Source organism: Microtus ochrogaster, chromosome 24, assembly GCF_000317375.1.
Source record: "Microtus ochrogaster isolate Prairie Vole_2 chromosome 24, MicOch1.0, whole genome shotgun sequence".
Taxonomy (NCBI): Eukaryota; Metazoa; Chordata; class Mammalia; order Rodentia; family Cricetidae; genus Microtus; species Microtus ochrogaster.
In genome coordinates, this window is record NC_022024.1 from 10,297,568 (window position 1) to 10,314,910 (window position 17,343).

General features: G+C 35.6%; 1 protein-coding gene across 11 annotated transcripts in view; it reads left to right on the plus strand.

Annotated features, from left to right (window-relative positions):
- Cnot2 (CCR4-NOT transcription complex subunit 2) overlaps positions 1-17,343 on the plus strand; it is a 92,751-nt gene that overhangs the window by 57,402 nt on the left and 18,006 nt on the right. For 7 of the 11 annotated variants that reach the window (XM_013350367.2, XM_005358039.3, XM_005358037.3 and 4 more), the window contains 3 exons: positions 4,883-4,949; positions 14,921-15,068; positions 15,711-15,893. In XM_013350367.2, coding sequence (XP_013205821.1) covers positions 4,883-4,949; positions 14,921-15,068; positions 15,711-15,893 — 398 coding nt within the window. The remainder of the gene's footprint in view (positions 1-4,882; positions 4,950-14,920; positions 15,069-15,710; positions 15,894-17,343) is intronic. The other 4 variants (XM_013350373.2, XM_026784605.1, XM_026784606.1 and 1 more) reach the window with 2 other exon arrangements.

Consider the following 17,343-nt stretch of genomic DNA (forward strand, 5'->3'; position numbering starts at 1 on the left):
TATGCAGCCACACATGTACACATGTGCAGACAAAATAAACAATAAAGATGAAAATTTTAAAACTTTATTAGAAAAATGTATAGCATTTATCAGTGCCTGCAAGGGCCTGGTTATTGTTTAAGCCACTGGAGTTTAAACTTGGCAGGGGCAAGAATTTCATCTCTCTCGTTAGAGCCATCTTCTTAGAATCTGTAGTAGCTAGAAAATATATGCTCTGTATTCATTTAAGAGAAGGGGAGTAGATACTGTTGAAAATTACATTTATTGACACATAGAATGTTAAAAATCTTTAAAAGTATCTTATACATTTTAATAGAATATGGTCTGGGTGCGTATGTCAGGGTTTTTTGGGTTTTTTGTTTTTAAAGATAAGGTCATTGTTTGCCTTTGGCTGGTTTGGAACTCACTGTGTAAGAACAAATAAAGCAGAGTATATTCCAAAGTAGTTGGAATTAGATGTCAGGTAATTTCTAGAATTTTAAAAAATAGAATAACAATTGCATTATCTTCAAGCAATATTTTAATGTTAAAACGTAAAATGATGGGAAAATGACATATCTATGAAGCATCCAGTTTCACTATCTACAACATAATTATAAAATGTTTAATCATCAGATTAGCATATGGATTAAGTATTTCTTAATCCAGAATACTTCAGACTAAAAGTACCTAAAATCCCAAATACCCCAACCAGTTCTAAAACTTTTTATACATCAAGACTGTGGTAAATTTTTTCAGATTTTTCAGCTTTTGGGTGGTTTTGTGGGGAGGGAGCTTGGATTTAGAATTTTGAATTGCTGAAGGATAGTTAATCTGTTGGTGTGTGTGTGTATACAAGCATGCACATGTATATGGTTTTAAAAGTAAGTTTGAGGATTAAAAATGCTGTTTTGAGAGATCATTTGGGTGACTATGTGGAAGTGCCTTTGCTATACAGACTTGGTATTAGTGCATATAGAGCCCCTCGAGTGTGAGATTGCTAGAACCAGTTCAGTCCTGTGTCTTTCTGTAACTTTGCACTTTAGAACTGTCCAGGGATATATTCTCATATTCTCTCCCCTTCTCTCCCTCTCTCCAGGGATATATTCTCATTCTCTCGTTCTCTCATTCTCTCTCTCTCTATATATATATATGTGTGTGTGTGTGTGTGTGTGTGTGTGTGTGTGTGTATGTATATATATGTATGTATATATATGTGTATATATATTCATTCTCATATTCTCATTATCTCTCTCTCACACACACACCACACACACACTATCCTTTTTTCTTTTTAGTAAAAGCATTTTCATCCTAGGTGTGTAGTATTGAAAATTCACTATTTTACCATTTTAAAGATTATATATGTAAATTAGTTTTACTGTATCTGATTCATAAGCCGTCAAGTTTTGTGATTTTTTTTAAACAGTTTTATTTTTGTCTTGTTTCTTTTATTCCTTTTAGTAGTATTGCCTCTTCTTAGTCTTTGTTTCCATTGTTTCTGTTTGATTTCATTGGTATCATTTCTTTAAACCATTGATTATTAATTTTAAATTTTTCTTTTAGTCTATGTGTATACATGCATGAATGTACTTTCCTTTGTGTAGATAAGATACAGTTAAAAGCTAATAGTTTTTTACTCAAAGGAAGTAGAGAAATTGTCACCATTCTTTTAAGTAAATTGGACCAAACTTTAAAGTATAATTTTAAACTTATTGCTTTTTAATACTTGTTAGAGAAATTTTATTTTAAAATTTTAATTCCACCACCAAACTTTGTTTAATGTTTTGTAAGTTAGGTTTAATGATAGGAGATCTATTTATTGGCGAGAGTAAGCACAAGAAGTCATCACCATTAGGAAGCATAAAGGAGATGGAGGACTTAATGCTGGAAATAGTTACTGGTCACAGATGTCACTTTTAAGATGTGGTTCTGGAGCTTTCCACCTTGGGAGATGGATGAAAGAGGGGCTGGACTCTGAGGTCAGCCTGGCTTGCATAGTGGCATCCCGGTTGAAGCCAACAACCAAAGTTCTAATGTGTTGATCCCATTAGGAACAGGTAAAGGGGCCATTTAAGAACTTAGAATAAATAACTAAGGCTATTATTATTCTTTGGGTTGCTTCTACAAGTTTTTATTGTGTTGTTTGGCTTCAGTGTGGAGTCCTTGAGAAATGAATGTTGCATAGTGTATTTTTAAACTGTGAACATGGTAGACCAGAATGACGATGGTTTCATCATTCTACAGATAACATAACATTTTATCTTTTCCACCTTTTACCGTCTTTGAATCTGTGAAACTGGGGTATTTCTACTTACACTGCATTCTGCAGCGTAATCTGTTTCTTGGTCTAAGGTTTTATGTTTTTTCTGAGAAATTCATTTTTTATGATTAGCTTTTAGCACTTAAAATACATAAAGTTTCTGTGGTCTTTTAATGGTAGCTGGTGCTTTGCCAGGGTACATTTCTTATTTTCATGAAGCTGCTGTGTTCTTGAAATGCGCTGTTTACTAACTTGAGTGTTCTCAGTGTAGGAAGTGATGTTTAACGTCACACACTATGGCGAGCCGTTTGCCTCCCAGCTATGGCTTTTAGAGTCTCATGACAGCTCTACATTTATTTTCAGCCCTTCTCTCTTTCTCCTCCTTCAGTGCTCAACCCAGCGTACATGTAATTTAATTCATATTTCTGGGCTTTATGAGAAAGCCCACTAAAAGGTCTGTTCTTTGACATTAAGTATTCAGTAAGCATACATTTTTAGAAGAATATCATTTTAAGGTGTTTGAAGATATTTATGTTCATTGTAAGTCGTATAGTTATATTGGCCAATGTCTCATATAATCTTCAAAAACAATTCTTTTCTCAGTTTTATAGCTAATAATGGTGACAAAGTCGTGATTCTTAACTATTTTATATAAACCTTTTGTCGCCAACTACAGGTTTACTAAAAATTATGCATCTCATTCAATTTTTTATGCAGCTTGGAAGTAACTTTTAATATGTCTATAAAATATTTATAGTTAATACGGTATCAATAGTGACTATAGGTCCCTAACAAAAGAATTTGACCATGTTTCGGCCTATTTGATTGATAAAGGTTATATAATTTTAATGTTAATTGTCTAGAATACACAGCCTGGATGTAAGAAAGAATATGTGTGTTGCGCGCGCACGCGCGCGCAACACACACACACACACACACACTTGCTGCCTCTTTAGGAAATTAATTCTGTTGTAGCGGTTGCTGTTTTAGAGTGGTGTATAATCGTCCCTCTCTGCGGGGTCTGCTGTGCCTTGGCTGATAACACCCATCACGTGTAGTTTGTAAACTTTAGAGTCAGTGCAGCACGTCTCCACCTACGCGCTTAGTTTTCCTCCTTTGGAACTCCAGGACTTCCTTGTTCTCTGTGGCTCTCCCCTCAGCAGCCCCTCTTCTCTATGCTCCAGCTGCACAAAGATAAAACAGTGACTCCTGAAGCTGTAATACCTTGTTTACAGTTCCGCGTTTATTCTGCTTTGCTATCTCACCAGTTCCATCCAGTTCTTTATTAATTTCCTTCCTAAAGCACATATTTTGTTCTTGTCATTTCCTTGCTTAACATTCTTTTTTTCTTATTGTTATAGTTGGCAGCCATCTTGTGTGACATTAAAGAAGGCCCTTTGGACTCTTGCCCCCAACATTCTATTTCCCATTTTGATATTCTTCAGTAGGACTAAGTGTCATCTCCTTTCCTAATCACTATTACATAGTCACCACTATTTCTTACCATGCTATCTGATTATGACATTAATCTTGTACTACCTGCATGTTGCTGGCCTAAGAGATGCCTCTTCATCCAGTGTTAACACCCCGCAGAAATTGACTGATTTCCTTATCTTTGGGCAGAGTGGTCTTTTTTCAGTGATGTTCTACTTTTGTGTTAGCCTTTGCTGCACTACCTTGGAATATAATTGCATATTTTTTTCTCTTTTCCCACTAGATTATACATTTATTGATATCATGGCGTATGTTTTGTTTAATTAAAATGTTTCCATGGTTGTATAAAATGGAATATTGAGACATTGGCTTACATCTCCTCAATTATTCTACCTGAATATCTATTTTATAAATGGCACTCCTGCGTTTCTGTCTGTAAAGAAATAAAAAAAGAAACAGCATGATTTATGAATGTAACATGCCTTTAAATTTATATTCTTCCGGGCAGTGGTAGAACACACCTTTAATCCAGCATTCAAGAGGCAAAGACAGGCAGATTTCTGTGAGTTCGAGGCCAGCGTGGTCTACAAAGCAGATACCAGAACAGCCAAGACTGTTACACAGAGAAACCCTGCCTCAAAAAACCATCTCCCCTCCAAAAAAAATTTATATTCTTCTAGGAAAGTACAACGTTGTTCTAGTAAATTCAGGTGCATTTATTGTCCAGCAAATATGAAGAAGTCCACATCATCCAATGAGAGACCATATAAATCAGATACCGCATTTGTGGTTTTGTTTGTATTTTTTACTTGTCTTTTGCTGGTGTTTTCTCTCTACTTATATAGCTGTGTGAATATAAAAATCAGCATGTATTTTTATAAAGTACAGAATTTTCTATTTTGGTAATAGTTTGAATTTAGAATTTGTTTTAATGTATACTCTAAACTCAGTGTCACATAAATTTATAAAGTTGAGATTTTAGCTTTATGTTTTCATTAGTAGGCTAGCTTTTTTTAAAGTGAAGTAATGGTGTTGCTATACATTAATATAACTTTAAAAAACTCATAGCACTAATTATTTCTGTTTGCACAGTTTGGTTTCATCTGGTTATGGTAGTCAAATGACTTAGGCTTTGGTATGAAGTATAGACTTGTAACTGCAATGCTCTTCCTCCTTTATGCTCTAATGTAATCAATTTGTTTCTAGATGCTGGCATCACCATCCACATCAGGTCAGCTGTCTCAATTTGGGGCAAGTTTATACGGGCAACAAAGTAAGAATTTTGTACTTATTCTGGGATACTTTATATTTAAGGAAAAAATTAAAGAACAGACAATTCTACTATTGTGGGTTTACTACAGGGCTTAGTAGAAGATAGTTGATTTTCAAAATTTTATTTTACTTGTGTAGGAAACCTCATTATGTTGGGCCTTACTAATTCTAAATTGTTATTTCTTGGATATGTTGCAATTTACTTTGACATCATGTATATCTGTATGTTCTCTTGCAGTTTCTTGAAAATTTTCTAAACAGTTTAAAGCAAGTCATTTTTATGTTTCAGTTAGAGAAAGTTAAAGGTTTTTGCCTTTGGTTGGTTTTGTTTATTGTTTAATTTGTTTAGATTTGGGCCTGTTTATTGCAGTAAGCCCATTTAGCAACAGTTTGAGAAATAGTTTTCATTTAGTAGAAAATACTAATTTATTTATTTTTGTTTTGGTTTTTCCTGATTATAACACCTAAATTTTTACTTATAGTTGAGGGTCTTTTCATTCTGTAAGGTTTTATTTTACAAAGTGCTATAATACTTTTAAAGCGCTTAGCACAGTGCCTGGCGCATAGTAAGCGCTCAATAAATGTTAGTTATTACCATCACATAAAATTTTATAAAACTCAAAATCATAAAACTTTTTTCAAATTAAATTTCCAAATGTTACATACTAATAAGATTTTATCATCTTTGTTAGAGTTTAAAAAATCGGCTTATTTCTTATTGCTGCTGTCAGTGGGAGCTGGGATCAAGTGTTCTAAGTTATCGGCAAACTGTAGAGGGAAGTATCTGATCACTGTCGTAATCAGTTTCAAGTCAAAATTAGTTTGAGAGTGTCAAAGTTGGGGGGATGTGGTATATTTTGTATAAATGAGCATTATTTCCATCCTTTTTTTTTTGTCTTTCATGATTTTCTTCTTTTGCTCTGCAACAATTTGCTAATGCAGAATTAGTAAATACAAATTTCGTATTTAAGCAAGAACATATTTTAAAACCTTCTATGAAAAGGGGGAGTTTTTTTAAATCAACAAATGTTTAATCCTACCTCTTGAGGCAATATTATAGCTCGTAGTAAACATGTTCTTGTTAGCTTATTTGTGGTGTGACTTTTACCCTGTTGGGAAGCCTGCCTGGAGAATTGCCTAGCTGTTTAAAGCTTTCTTCTGTTTCAGTGCAGCAACTGCATAGGCCTGTTTGCTTTTTAAAGCCCATAGTTTATCATAGTAGAAAGAAGATAGAAAATGGATAAAAGATATGTTTGGGAAAGTGAGGTTATTTCAAAGTAGTGATTGCAACCAGCTGTCTAGACCTCAGAGCTTTTTTAACCCACAGATGTGACATTGCTTTGGAATGGACTGTTTGGAAGGTGGTGATGTCCTTGGCATGGCAGATATTTACTGACTCCAACTTTCTTTAATTTGCTTTGTTTGGTGTGAAGGACATACAAAGATTGCTGATCAAGCAGATCTACTTTTCTTAGAAAAAATGTCTTTCTAATTTTAAAAAAAAGCTATGTATGATGAACATTTTTTTGCTGAACTTTGATTTATAAAATGGTTATATTTAATAAAGTTGGTGAAGCAGCATTTTGAATATTTTAAACTGACGTTTTAGAAAAAAGCCTACTGAAAAATGAATACTAGGATAACTGTTTTAGCTCAGCGTGCAGCTGTTTTCCAGGGTTCACATTTGGAATTTACAGTTAGTGACAAAAGCCAGTTCCTTTTATAAGAGACCCCAGGGGACCAAATACATCATTTAAGTAGTAGGTAGTCTGAAAACACACTGTGAAACAAGAGAACACAAGCTACATTGTTGAGACTTAAGGGGTCAAAGTTTCCTTGTATTTGTTAAAATGTGAGGAGCTGACTAGTGAAGGTTAGAGAAATAAAGAATTAATAGGGGACTGGATTAGAAATATCCTTGTGGCATTTATTGTAAATTATACACTGAGAGTGATGGAACCTAAGAATTCTTTTCTCACCTCAGTCTGTTAAGTACTGCTATTAACTCTCTATTTGTAGTTCACAAGGTTTATTAGTGATCTGTGCTGTTCAAATGTAAGCTCTCTGGGGTTTTGTTGTTTGTATATGTGACTGAGGTTTTGAGACAGTCTTACTATGCAGCCATTCTAGTCAGGAGCTCAGATCCTCCTGCCTGTGCCTTACACGGACTGGGATTTCTGAGGCTTACGTTTAGGTTTTGGTGCTGGACAGAGAGTCTTCCTTGCACACGCTAGGCAAAGACTGAACTGTATACTCCCAGCTTTTTGCTTGGTCTTGATTTTTTTTTTTTAAGTTAGAGATAGTGGAAGTGAGGAAGGGAAATTTTCTGTTCCATTGCTAAAACTTAGTAAAATTAAACATCAGGATGAGGACCCTCTAGGGATGGAAACAAGAGTACTTGGATGTACGCTTTGTCAGATTGGGGTGGAAACAACTATGTGATAAGCTTATGAGGTATCCAGAAAATACTGGATTAGAGGATTTTATGATTTCAGGCTCTAGAATAATATGATCATATCTAAATATACAACTTCACCTGAGGGTTCCTGTAGATTTTGCTCAACAGTTGGTAACTATAGCAGCAAAAAGCATATAATGTTCAAGTTGCGTGATGTTCTCCACTTGTCTTCTAATTGTGTGCATAAGATTTGAGCCATTTTTCAGCCTTCCTGTCTCTGGGCTCTGTAAAACTGTGTACTGATTTGAAATGGGCTAAATCTTCATTGCTTTGAAATGAAGTAGTTGCATAGTTGGAGCGTAAGTATTTACAATCTTGGGAGTGGAGAAAAAGGAAACATTATCTAAAGTGTGTATTATGTATAGCAGTTAGATAACTAACTGTCCTGATGCTGTATTATAGACATAGTCATCTGGATTCTGAAAGGTCTCAGGCCATTATTTGAGAAAGAAATAAATCTTTCTAGGATTTCGACTGCTGGTTTGTGAGTGGTGGCATAGTGTATCTAATTCTTGTGACTCAAACTCATGTATAAACATAGTATACTTTGTAGAGCAAGAGAGCACAATTGACATGGTTTAAAACTGATGATATTGACATTGTTAAATACAGAATAGTAACTTGCAGTTGCTTTAGGAATTGAGTTTAACATGTTTGTTGAGTGACTTATACACATACTATCATTCTAGAGACCAGAGATGTATATAGATGATAGCATTCTCCTTACGCTGTCTGTGTGGGCACACTGCTATGCTGCAGTTCCTTATTGTGTATTGTCTTTGTGTTATTAGTACTTTGTTTTATGGAAAGCACAGTAAATATTTGCTGAATTTATAACAAGGAAGATAAGTAGATCAACTAGTAGTATAAGGCCTTACATAGGTCTAGTATGAAACAGTGTAGGGAATAGCAAACTTTCTGGTTGTTAATTGGTTTCATATAATAGTAAGTATAATCTTCCCTTTTGTGTAGAATATACCTCAAAGTTTTTCATAACTTTCCAAATTATAGATCAAAGTTGTATCATAACTTTTTCCTCCTTATGTCTGTTTTCTGGTGAAAACTGTCACTTTATTAGATTGTCTCATTTTTCTTCACCGTTAAGATTGTTGACTCCTTCAGCTGTCATGGGCACAAAACTATGGGGGAACACTAATATTTCAGTACTTACTGTGCATGACTTCCCAACTCCTGAAGTGTTACGGAACTTGCATGGTCATAGATGACAAGTAATGGAGCCAGAATTAGGCTTTTTCATAAGAGTGGTGCTCTGAACATGAGCTAAGAAGAGAGTCTTTGAAACCTGAAATGACCCAGTGAATCATTTGCATAGAAATTACTAGTGTTGAATCTGCAGATACCAAGAATCTACTGAACTTCCTACTGAAGACATTGTGATAGGATTTACTCATTCATTATGTATTTACTGAGTACAACTTTGAATGTGGTTGTATTCCAAGATCTAATCAAGACTATAACAAATAATAAAGTTCCTACCTTTCACAGTACTTTAATGGGAAGAAACAGAATAAACATATAGGCAAAGGAACTACCAGAGTCCTAGTAATGAGTTGTACAAAACTTGGGCAAGCTAATGAGATGAGTGAGGGGCTCATGCTTTACTTGAATCGAGCTCTGTCTCTCAGGGATTAAAATGCAATGTGGACACCTGACTGAGGATTATAGTCCCTAAAATGAGTGATATTGAGGGGTCTTTTTGGGTACAGGAAGCATGGAAAATCTAATAAGTCATTCAATGACAGGAGAGTGAGAAAATCAGTTTACTAGATGAGAAGAGAGCAGTGAGAGAGTGAGTATCTTGGATTATAGGAAGTCTGGTAAAAATCACTAAAGAATTCAGAGAGGGCTGGAGAGATGGCTCAGAGATGACAAGCACTGGGTACTCTTAGAGGACCCATCGCCCATGTGACACATTAAAACTGTCTGTAACTGTGATTCCAGAGGATCTAACGCCCTCGTCTGGCCTTCTCGGGAACCAGGCACAGAAGTGGCTAAACACCCATATACATGAAAAAAATAAAATTTAAGAACTAAAGAATCCAGCCTTTGTGATGTCTTAATGTGATGGCTCAGTGTGTAATGGCAACTGCTACCAAGCCTGTTGACATGAGAACTTACCTGATGGAAATAAAAACAGATTACAAGTTGCCCTTTGACCTCTACATACATGTGCTTACATTCGCACACAAAATAAATAAATGTAAAATAAAAAATAGTAATTTAAATATGTTCTAACTGTAGTAGCACAGTTTTTATGGTGCCGTTTCATTTTGAACCATCACTTTGCTGTGTAGAAGGTGGACTGAATGGGGAAGGAATAAGAGACAAGACTCTAGAAACTAGGAATTTGGCTAGTGGCTGAGAAGTAGGCAGATTTGGGATATTTGGAAATAAAGTTTATACAACTTACTATATACAGTTTGAGAAGAGAAAATTAGCATTTTTATAAGGTTTGAGACCTGTATCATTTTGTGAATGGGTGTCCACAATCTACACTGGAAACTTAGGTTGAAGAAGAATACCAAGTTTACCTTGGGAAATGTGTGTCACTGCACCATGGGAAATGGTCCTGAGGAGCTCTGCTGGCTAGTATTCTCTGTGGTTCGCAGCAGCTTCTTGTTGCTAGTTTTGAAACCAGTTTGTTCCATCCATATTTCTCATCTGGTATCTCCTTAGTTTGGGTAAGGCAGGTTCTCCTTCAGATCTGTAATTTTTCTTCTTCCTTTTTCCTCCCCCCCTTGTTTCCTAGACATCCTGAATATCAGGGATTGTAGACAGCACATTTACATTGCTCACCTGTCTTCATTTTCATACAGCTTGTCTTCTCTCAGACTTAATTGTCATGCTATCTGTAGCCACCTGATTTTGCAACACTCCTGCCACCATCTTGTCTACCTATTTAAATTGTGATCATTATTACATGCATATAGTCTCCAGGAGAACTTTTCTAATCCCATGCCTACTGAGTTACTGTATATGTATTCAAACACAGGGACTGACTTAATCCTTCTATCTGTATATGTGTTATGTATCCCTCCCTGTAGTATGCAAGAGAACATTGTGAATAGTGAAGTTACAGGGACAGATTGGAAGAGAAGGATTGTTAATCATACACAGAGTATCTAAGCAGTGAAATGTTGGAAAACCTTTCTTCTTTGGGGTCATGCAGAATTCTAAAGACTAAATTATGGTTGGACTTAATACTATAGAACAGTGGTTCTAGAAACACTGTCCCTTCTAAAAAGACTGGGATAGTTTATGGTAGAGATTATACTGGTGACCCCTGAATTCCCCAAAGTTAAAGTAAGCTACAGTTTCTAAAGAAGAAACAACGGTCAGCAGCAACTATAAGAACATACAAGTAATGTCAATTGTGAGAGGAATCACAAACTGGATTGATGCCTTTCTGATTTGTTGCTTGTGTTTTTTTTAAACTTTAAATTTATTTCTGTATATGTTTGTGTGCACCCACATGTGTGAGCCTATGGAGACCAGAGATCATCGGATCTTTTGGAATTAGAATTCCTGGTGGTTGTAAGGCTTCTCATTGTGGGTGCCCAGAACCCAACTTAGGTCCTTTCCAAGATCAGTATGTCATCCTAGCCCTGAGCCATTGCTCCAGCTCAGCTGCTGTGATGCTAAGAAAGCAATTTAATGGCTTGTTTTAGCTCTTCATGTAAAACTTGGCTGATCTAAGAAGTTTTTTTTTTCTGTTTGTAAATTTTTTGGATTTTATGAATGAAATAGCAGAATGAAATCATTATCTGCAGCATAGGCTGTAGGTAAAGAGTCATGGAGGCCAAGCTCTGCTTTGCACTGTGTCTATTGTTAGTTTGGGCATGGCACAGAACTTTTCCGGAAGTCTAGACACCTGGATATAATGAAAGCAGACTGATTCCTCAGGGCTTCACTAAGGTAATATCTCTAGCAAAGGGACTTCTGTGGATGGAACAATTTGCTATAAGTACCTAAGGCACTGGTTGTGAAGCTGCTCTTTTAATAGAAATCATTTGTGGAATACTTACATTTTTTCATTAGTTAAAAACTTTGTGTACATTTATATTAGGCCACGTGTGTCCCACGACGCTCATGTTGGGGGCAACTTTGAAAAGTCAGCTTATTTTTTCTACTGCTCGGGGACATCTCTACTGACTGGGCCTGTCACCAGTGCTTGGGATGCTTAATCACTTTTTCTTAGGGTTTTATGAAAAAGAATCCTTGAAGACTTTAATTCATTATTTGTTAAGCATATCTTGCCAAATAAGAGGTAGGACTCTATTTAAAATATGTACCCAGAATCTTCCTGAAAGAAGAGTTGATTCAGCACCATAACCTTTTCAATTGACGTTTGTCTTTTCATTCTTAATGTGTAAAAATAGGGGTAGAAGAATATCTTCCTTATAAAATTTTTTAGTTTTTTTTTTTTTTTTTAAAAAAGAAGTGGTTTGTTAGGTCATTGACTTCATTCTCACCTCCCAGACACTCATGTGCAAGCCTGAACACACTTGCTTGTATTTTCACCTTTTGAAGTCCTTTTATGCCATCAGCAACAGTCACTTGAGTTTTCCTTTTACATGCTCTGTTCTTGCCCTGATATTGTAGAGGTGACTCTGTGTTGTTATTTATAATTAGATTAAATTTTCTCCCCTCTGTTTGTACTTATTCAGTTAGTCTTAGTTTGACTCAAGTATCTCCAATGTAATAATAATAATGTATTTTGTCTCCTAAAAATAAACGTCTGTATGCTTTCATTGAGTGTTTTTATTGTTTTAAAGAACTTCCGTTTTTAAGTTAAACTTGAGATAACTATCAAATATTTAAGAATTGGTAATAACAGTTGGTAATAATAGTTCGTAGTATATATTCTTTTCATCTTTTGTAGATATTTCAACAAAATGAATGTGTTGGATTTATTAGCTGTGTTTAACCAAGATGAATTTGGAGGCTAACATTGAAGTATATTTTCTTCAGATTGTCTTCCTTCACCACTAATTATAAATTAACTGGAATTGGCCAGTGTTTAATTAAAATAAAAAGCATTACTTATTCTTGTTTTCTTGGCCAGAATTTTCTGCCAGTATTCAAGTTATGTACAATATTTAAAACAGTTCTAAAATTAGAAATTTTTCTTATACAGAACAGACAGAAAAATACATATACAGAAAGTTACTGTAAAGCAAAGAAGTCTTTGTAGGACCTATTGATTTCTTTAAAGAGGCCAAAAGGATAGTAAATTTTGGAGGATGTATGAATTCCAGTGTAAGAATAATGAAAAGGAAAGGAGAATGGACAAGTATTAAAAAGGAGACTAGAATGGGAGAGGAGAAACGAGATAGAAAATTTAGGATTGGCAGATGCAAAATGATTGGTAGACATCCCACAGCTAGAAACACATCCAAAAGGAGGCTGGAAGAGAAAAAAATAAGATGAAATGTGTTATTGGACACTCACATTGTGAACACCATTGTTTCTGCCTAGCATGGTACTGCCGTTCAAGAACATAGGAGTTAAGGAGATCCGACCGAATTCTAGTCCTAGTTCTCTTGTGTTGTTGCCTTGGAGAAGTCAGTTAACTTATCCAAGGATCAGATTTCTTATCTGTAAAATGTAGACAGAGAAGGTGAGAATGGGTGATCTTTAAGACCTATAACTTTGGCAATGAATAACTGGCAGATAAACTCTTGTTGGACATTTTCATCTAGAGCTGACTTTAAGACACTGTTTAGGCGTAGAGAGCACCTGAGTTCAGGAGCCTTTTCTGTCTTACCCACTGCTGTTTCCCTAACAGATTGTGTAGTATTGGCCACAGGGTAGCCACCCAGGAAATGTGAGAGGAAAATTACCATTTTGATGGTTTATTATGGAGCCAGTCACAGGACCTATAGGAAAATTGCACGGTTGAGGGAGGGAAAACACGGTTTCTTCTGGAGGAATCTTGAGTAGGCTGATTTTTAATCTCTTTTCTTCCTTATTTTGTTCCAGATTTAGAGAAAATGATAGTAGGCTCTAGCATTATTAAGGCCACCACAACAGTGTCTAGACACAAATAAAATAGAGTGGCAAGCCAGTGGACACTCTAGGTCTGTTCCCTTCCAAGGGGCTTGGAGAGATTCGAAGAGTTTCAAGTAGCTGTTAGTGGAGTCCCTGTGAGAACAATGTTGTGCCAAAAGACACATTTACAGAGGTGTTTAAGAAAGAGTATGGTATATGTAGTATACTATGTGAAAGGCATAGACTCAGACGCTTCAGAGCTTTGAAATGCTTAGACCCAAAACTGAAACAGTAAGGAAAAATATCATCTTAAATCCCCAACACTAAAGTCATTATTTTCTGGTCAGCCTTTTTTCTTTATTTAGCTTCAGTTTGAAATAAGTTTGATTGACCAGTGTGTCAGTTTTCAACAAGCTGAAAAGAAAGCCCTGAAAGCACGCGGTGAGAAAGATGAAGGAAAGAGGAGGCCTTCATAGACAGATAGGATGGCAACACAAATGATCCTGTATGCCTTTGAGGAAGATGAACATGCATAGAATATTAACTCTCCATTCTGAATCTCAAAATAATTTATATTTTTACCATCTGAAAATAATAATGTGTCAAGCATGTAAAAAGTAAGTTTGTCCAATTTGATTAATATTTTTGAATCTTATATCTGAACTGCAGATCTCAGTAGTCTTAAAAAGTACACCCAGGCAACATGTCAGTTCCTGTATCTGACCCTAAATGTGCTAGAGAAATATTGGAGCCTTATAGGTTGAATAAATCTTTTTGAATCACTTCAATTTTTTAATCATACCTATATCAAATTGATTTTTTAGAAATTACAAAATGTATTGGGTTTGTAAAAATTGCAATGTTAAGAAGTATGTATTAAATAGATTTTCTCAAGTGTATTTGCAAAAAATAATATAAGATTTAAGATACTATGACAAAATGGGAATGATTGTCTTTTTCCCTCTTTTTGGGGGGGTGGGGTTTGAGACAGGGTTTCTCTATAGCTTTGGGGCCTGTCTTGGAACTAGCTCTTATAGACCAGGCTGGCCTCGAACTCAAAGAGATCCCCCTGTCTCTGCCTCCCAAGTGCTGGGATTAAAGGTGTGTGCTACCACCGCCCGGCTATGAATGTCTTTTCTGTGTACATTAATTGTAAATTAAAACAAAACACACAAAATAGCAGAATTTCTTAAAGGCATATTTGTATGTGCCAGTTTCACAAATATGCTTTTAATGAATCTGAGGACAGTTTGTATTATGTAACATCTTATTTGTTATAATTATTAACATAGCTTATCATAAGATAGTAATGTGGAAAGAATACAAAAAGATAATCAAAATACTAAATTTTAGACTAGAATTTTTGTTGAAAATCAGAGTCCATTTGCAGTGAGATGAATATTAGATCATTTTAAAGTGTTCTAGATTGCCAACTCCAGAAGATGGATACCAATTTCATTCCTGATGGCAATGAATTTCCTTCTTCTGAATTTTCTTATTAGGTGCATTAGGCCTTCCAATGAGGGGGATGAGCAACAATACCCCTCAGTTAAATCGCAGCTTATCACAAGGCACTCAGTTACCGAGCCACGTCACGCCAACAACAGGGGTACCAACAATGTCACTTCACACGCCTCCATCTCCAAGCAGGTATTTATTAATGGACCAGAATACTTACAGAATGTATTTTGTAGAGTAAGCAAGCTTTTAATTTTTTAATACGGTAATTAATTACTTGATTTTCTGGTTCAGTGCCTTTCACTAAGAAAACAGTTCTTACGCTCATTTGATGTCATTGCAAAGTGATAAATGTAGTGTAGCGCTTTGATCTTGAAGCTGTGTGCTAGTTGTCACCTGAATGGATCAGGTTTAATCACCTCCTGGGGAGCTTTTGCAAAAGCTATCTACCTCTTCCTCAATTATGTTCAATTTAAGATGACTCCCCAGATAGCTGTATTCTTTGCTTGCCCCTTCACCACACCTCAACTGCTTACTTAGAGTGAAATAAAACAGATAACATAGATTATATGTATTATTAACATCAAGAAAATAAGATGACAGGAATTTTGAATGAAATTATTTTAAATATATATGAAAAGCATTTATAATTTTTATCATAGTTGTCCCAATAGTTCTCATCTATGATGGCACCTTTTTTAGTTCCACTGTAAGAGTAGGAATACAACTGGAATGTGTAATTGAAATTCTAGGGGTTAAAGCAATTGATTATTTATAGAGAATTATAATGAGTGATTGTAGAGAGCTTATTTAGTGTATGGACTTCTTTTTCAGGGGTATTTTGCCTATGAATCCTAGGAATATGATGAACCACTCCCAGGTTGGTCAGGGCATTGGAATTGCTAGCAGAACAAATAGCATGAGCAGTTCAGGGTTAGGTAGCCCCAACAGAAGCTCGCCCAGCATAATATGTATGCCAAAGCAGCAGCCTTCTCGACAGCCTTTTACTGTGAACAGGTAAGATGTTTATTGATACTGCATATAATTGTCTTTGGGGGGTATCTTCAGGTTTGCCTTTTCATATCCAGCCCTTTGTTTCTAAGTTGTGGCTCCTGTCTCACAGGTGTGTTTATCGTCTATTTGTGAGCTAAGATGTGTTTCCCATCACAATCCTTTCTAAACTCAGAACATGTTCTTAGAAAGACGTTACTCTTTTACAAAGCACATTAATTCTTTCTGTTGATGGTAGTATTAGAAAGGGAATGTTCATGGATTGTCACTAGGCAAATCTTTATTGTTTATTCCATTCATTATTAAGTAAAGTTTATGTGCTTGGGTGCTAAGAGTTCTGGGTTTACGAACATGACTGGAGGAAAATGTACTTGATTTTTTACTGCCGTGCGTTAGTTATGCATCGCTTAGATACCTTCTGGGCTAAAGTACTTTGGGTGCTCATAATAAAAGACTATTTCCAAACAGTGCTCTTTTAAATTTTGTGTCTAGAATTTGAAAACAAAACAAAAAAACCCTGGGATTTTTCCTTCTATTTCTTGCTATCCATTGCATGTTTTGTACAAATAAGAACAGTGATTCATTTTGTTGGTATGTTTACGGGGTTTGGGTAGCACTAGAGTTGGATCTTAAATGTAAGACTTTCTTGCAAAAGAACATGTAAGTTTGAATCACATGTCATACTATGTTTATACTGAATTTTTACGAAAAACTATAGAGTGAAAGAAAGAACCTTCACTTAGTTGGTGCTCCCACATCCATCTTAATCAGTTTCTTGTATCTGCTGTCAAATCTGCACTAAAATGGGTGCTAGCTCACTTCCTCTTCAACTTTAGCCCATAATCTCCAGTTAGTCTATATAGGTTCTACATATCTTAAGTTTTTTAATAAATTATTGCAGCATGGTTTTACAGCTTTTACCTTTTGATAGATTCTTAACCATATTGCTTGAATTTTATTACATCTTTCTGCATTCTTGTTCAGTGAATATATTTTTTAAAGTTTTACTTTTATTTTTCACATTTTAATTATTCAGAAAATACTTTGCTTGTAAAGTGTCACTGTAGTAAAGCTTTCCATCCCTGCCTATATGTGCTACTGATACTCAGATGAGATGGTTTCGCTTGGATTCGGAATCCGTGGCTGAGGTTCCTATACAACCAGCAGCCCTAGCGCAATCAGGGAAAAACATGTTTATTTTGACTCACCTACTCTGCCCTGGAATAGTGGCCCACTAACTGCATAGCTCATCAAAAGGTGGCTAGCTTTACAGATTTAGGCCGAGCCTTTAGAGCTGTCACCTTCACATGCTTAGAGGTGCTTTCTGAGGTTCCTCTCAGAAGATCATTGAATGATAGAGATAGCAGTTTCTGTGTGCAGCTGTCATTAGTAATTCTTATTGACATTCTTAATTATCTGGCCTTTTTCTAAGTACAGTTCCTTCCTTCCTTCCTTC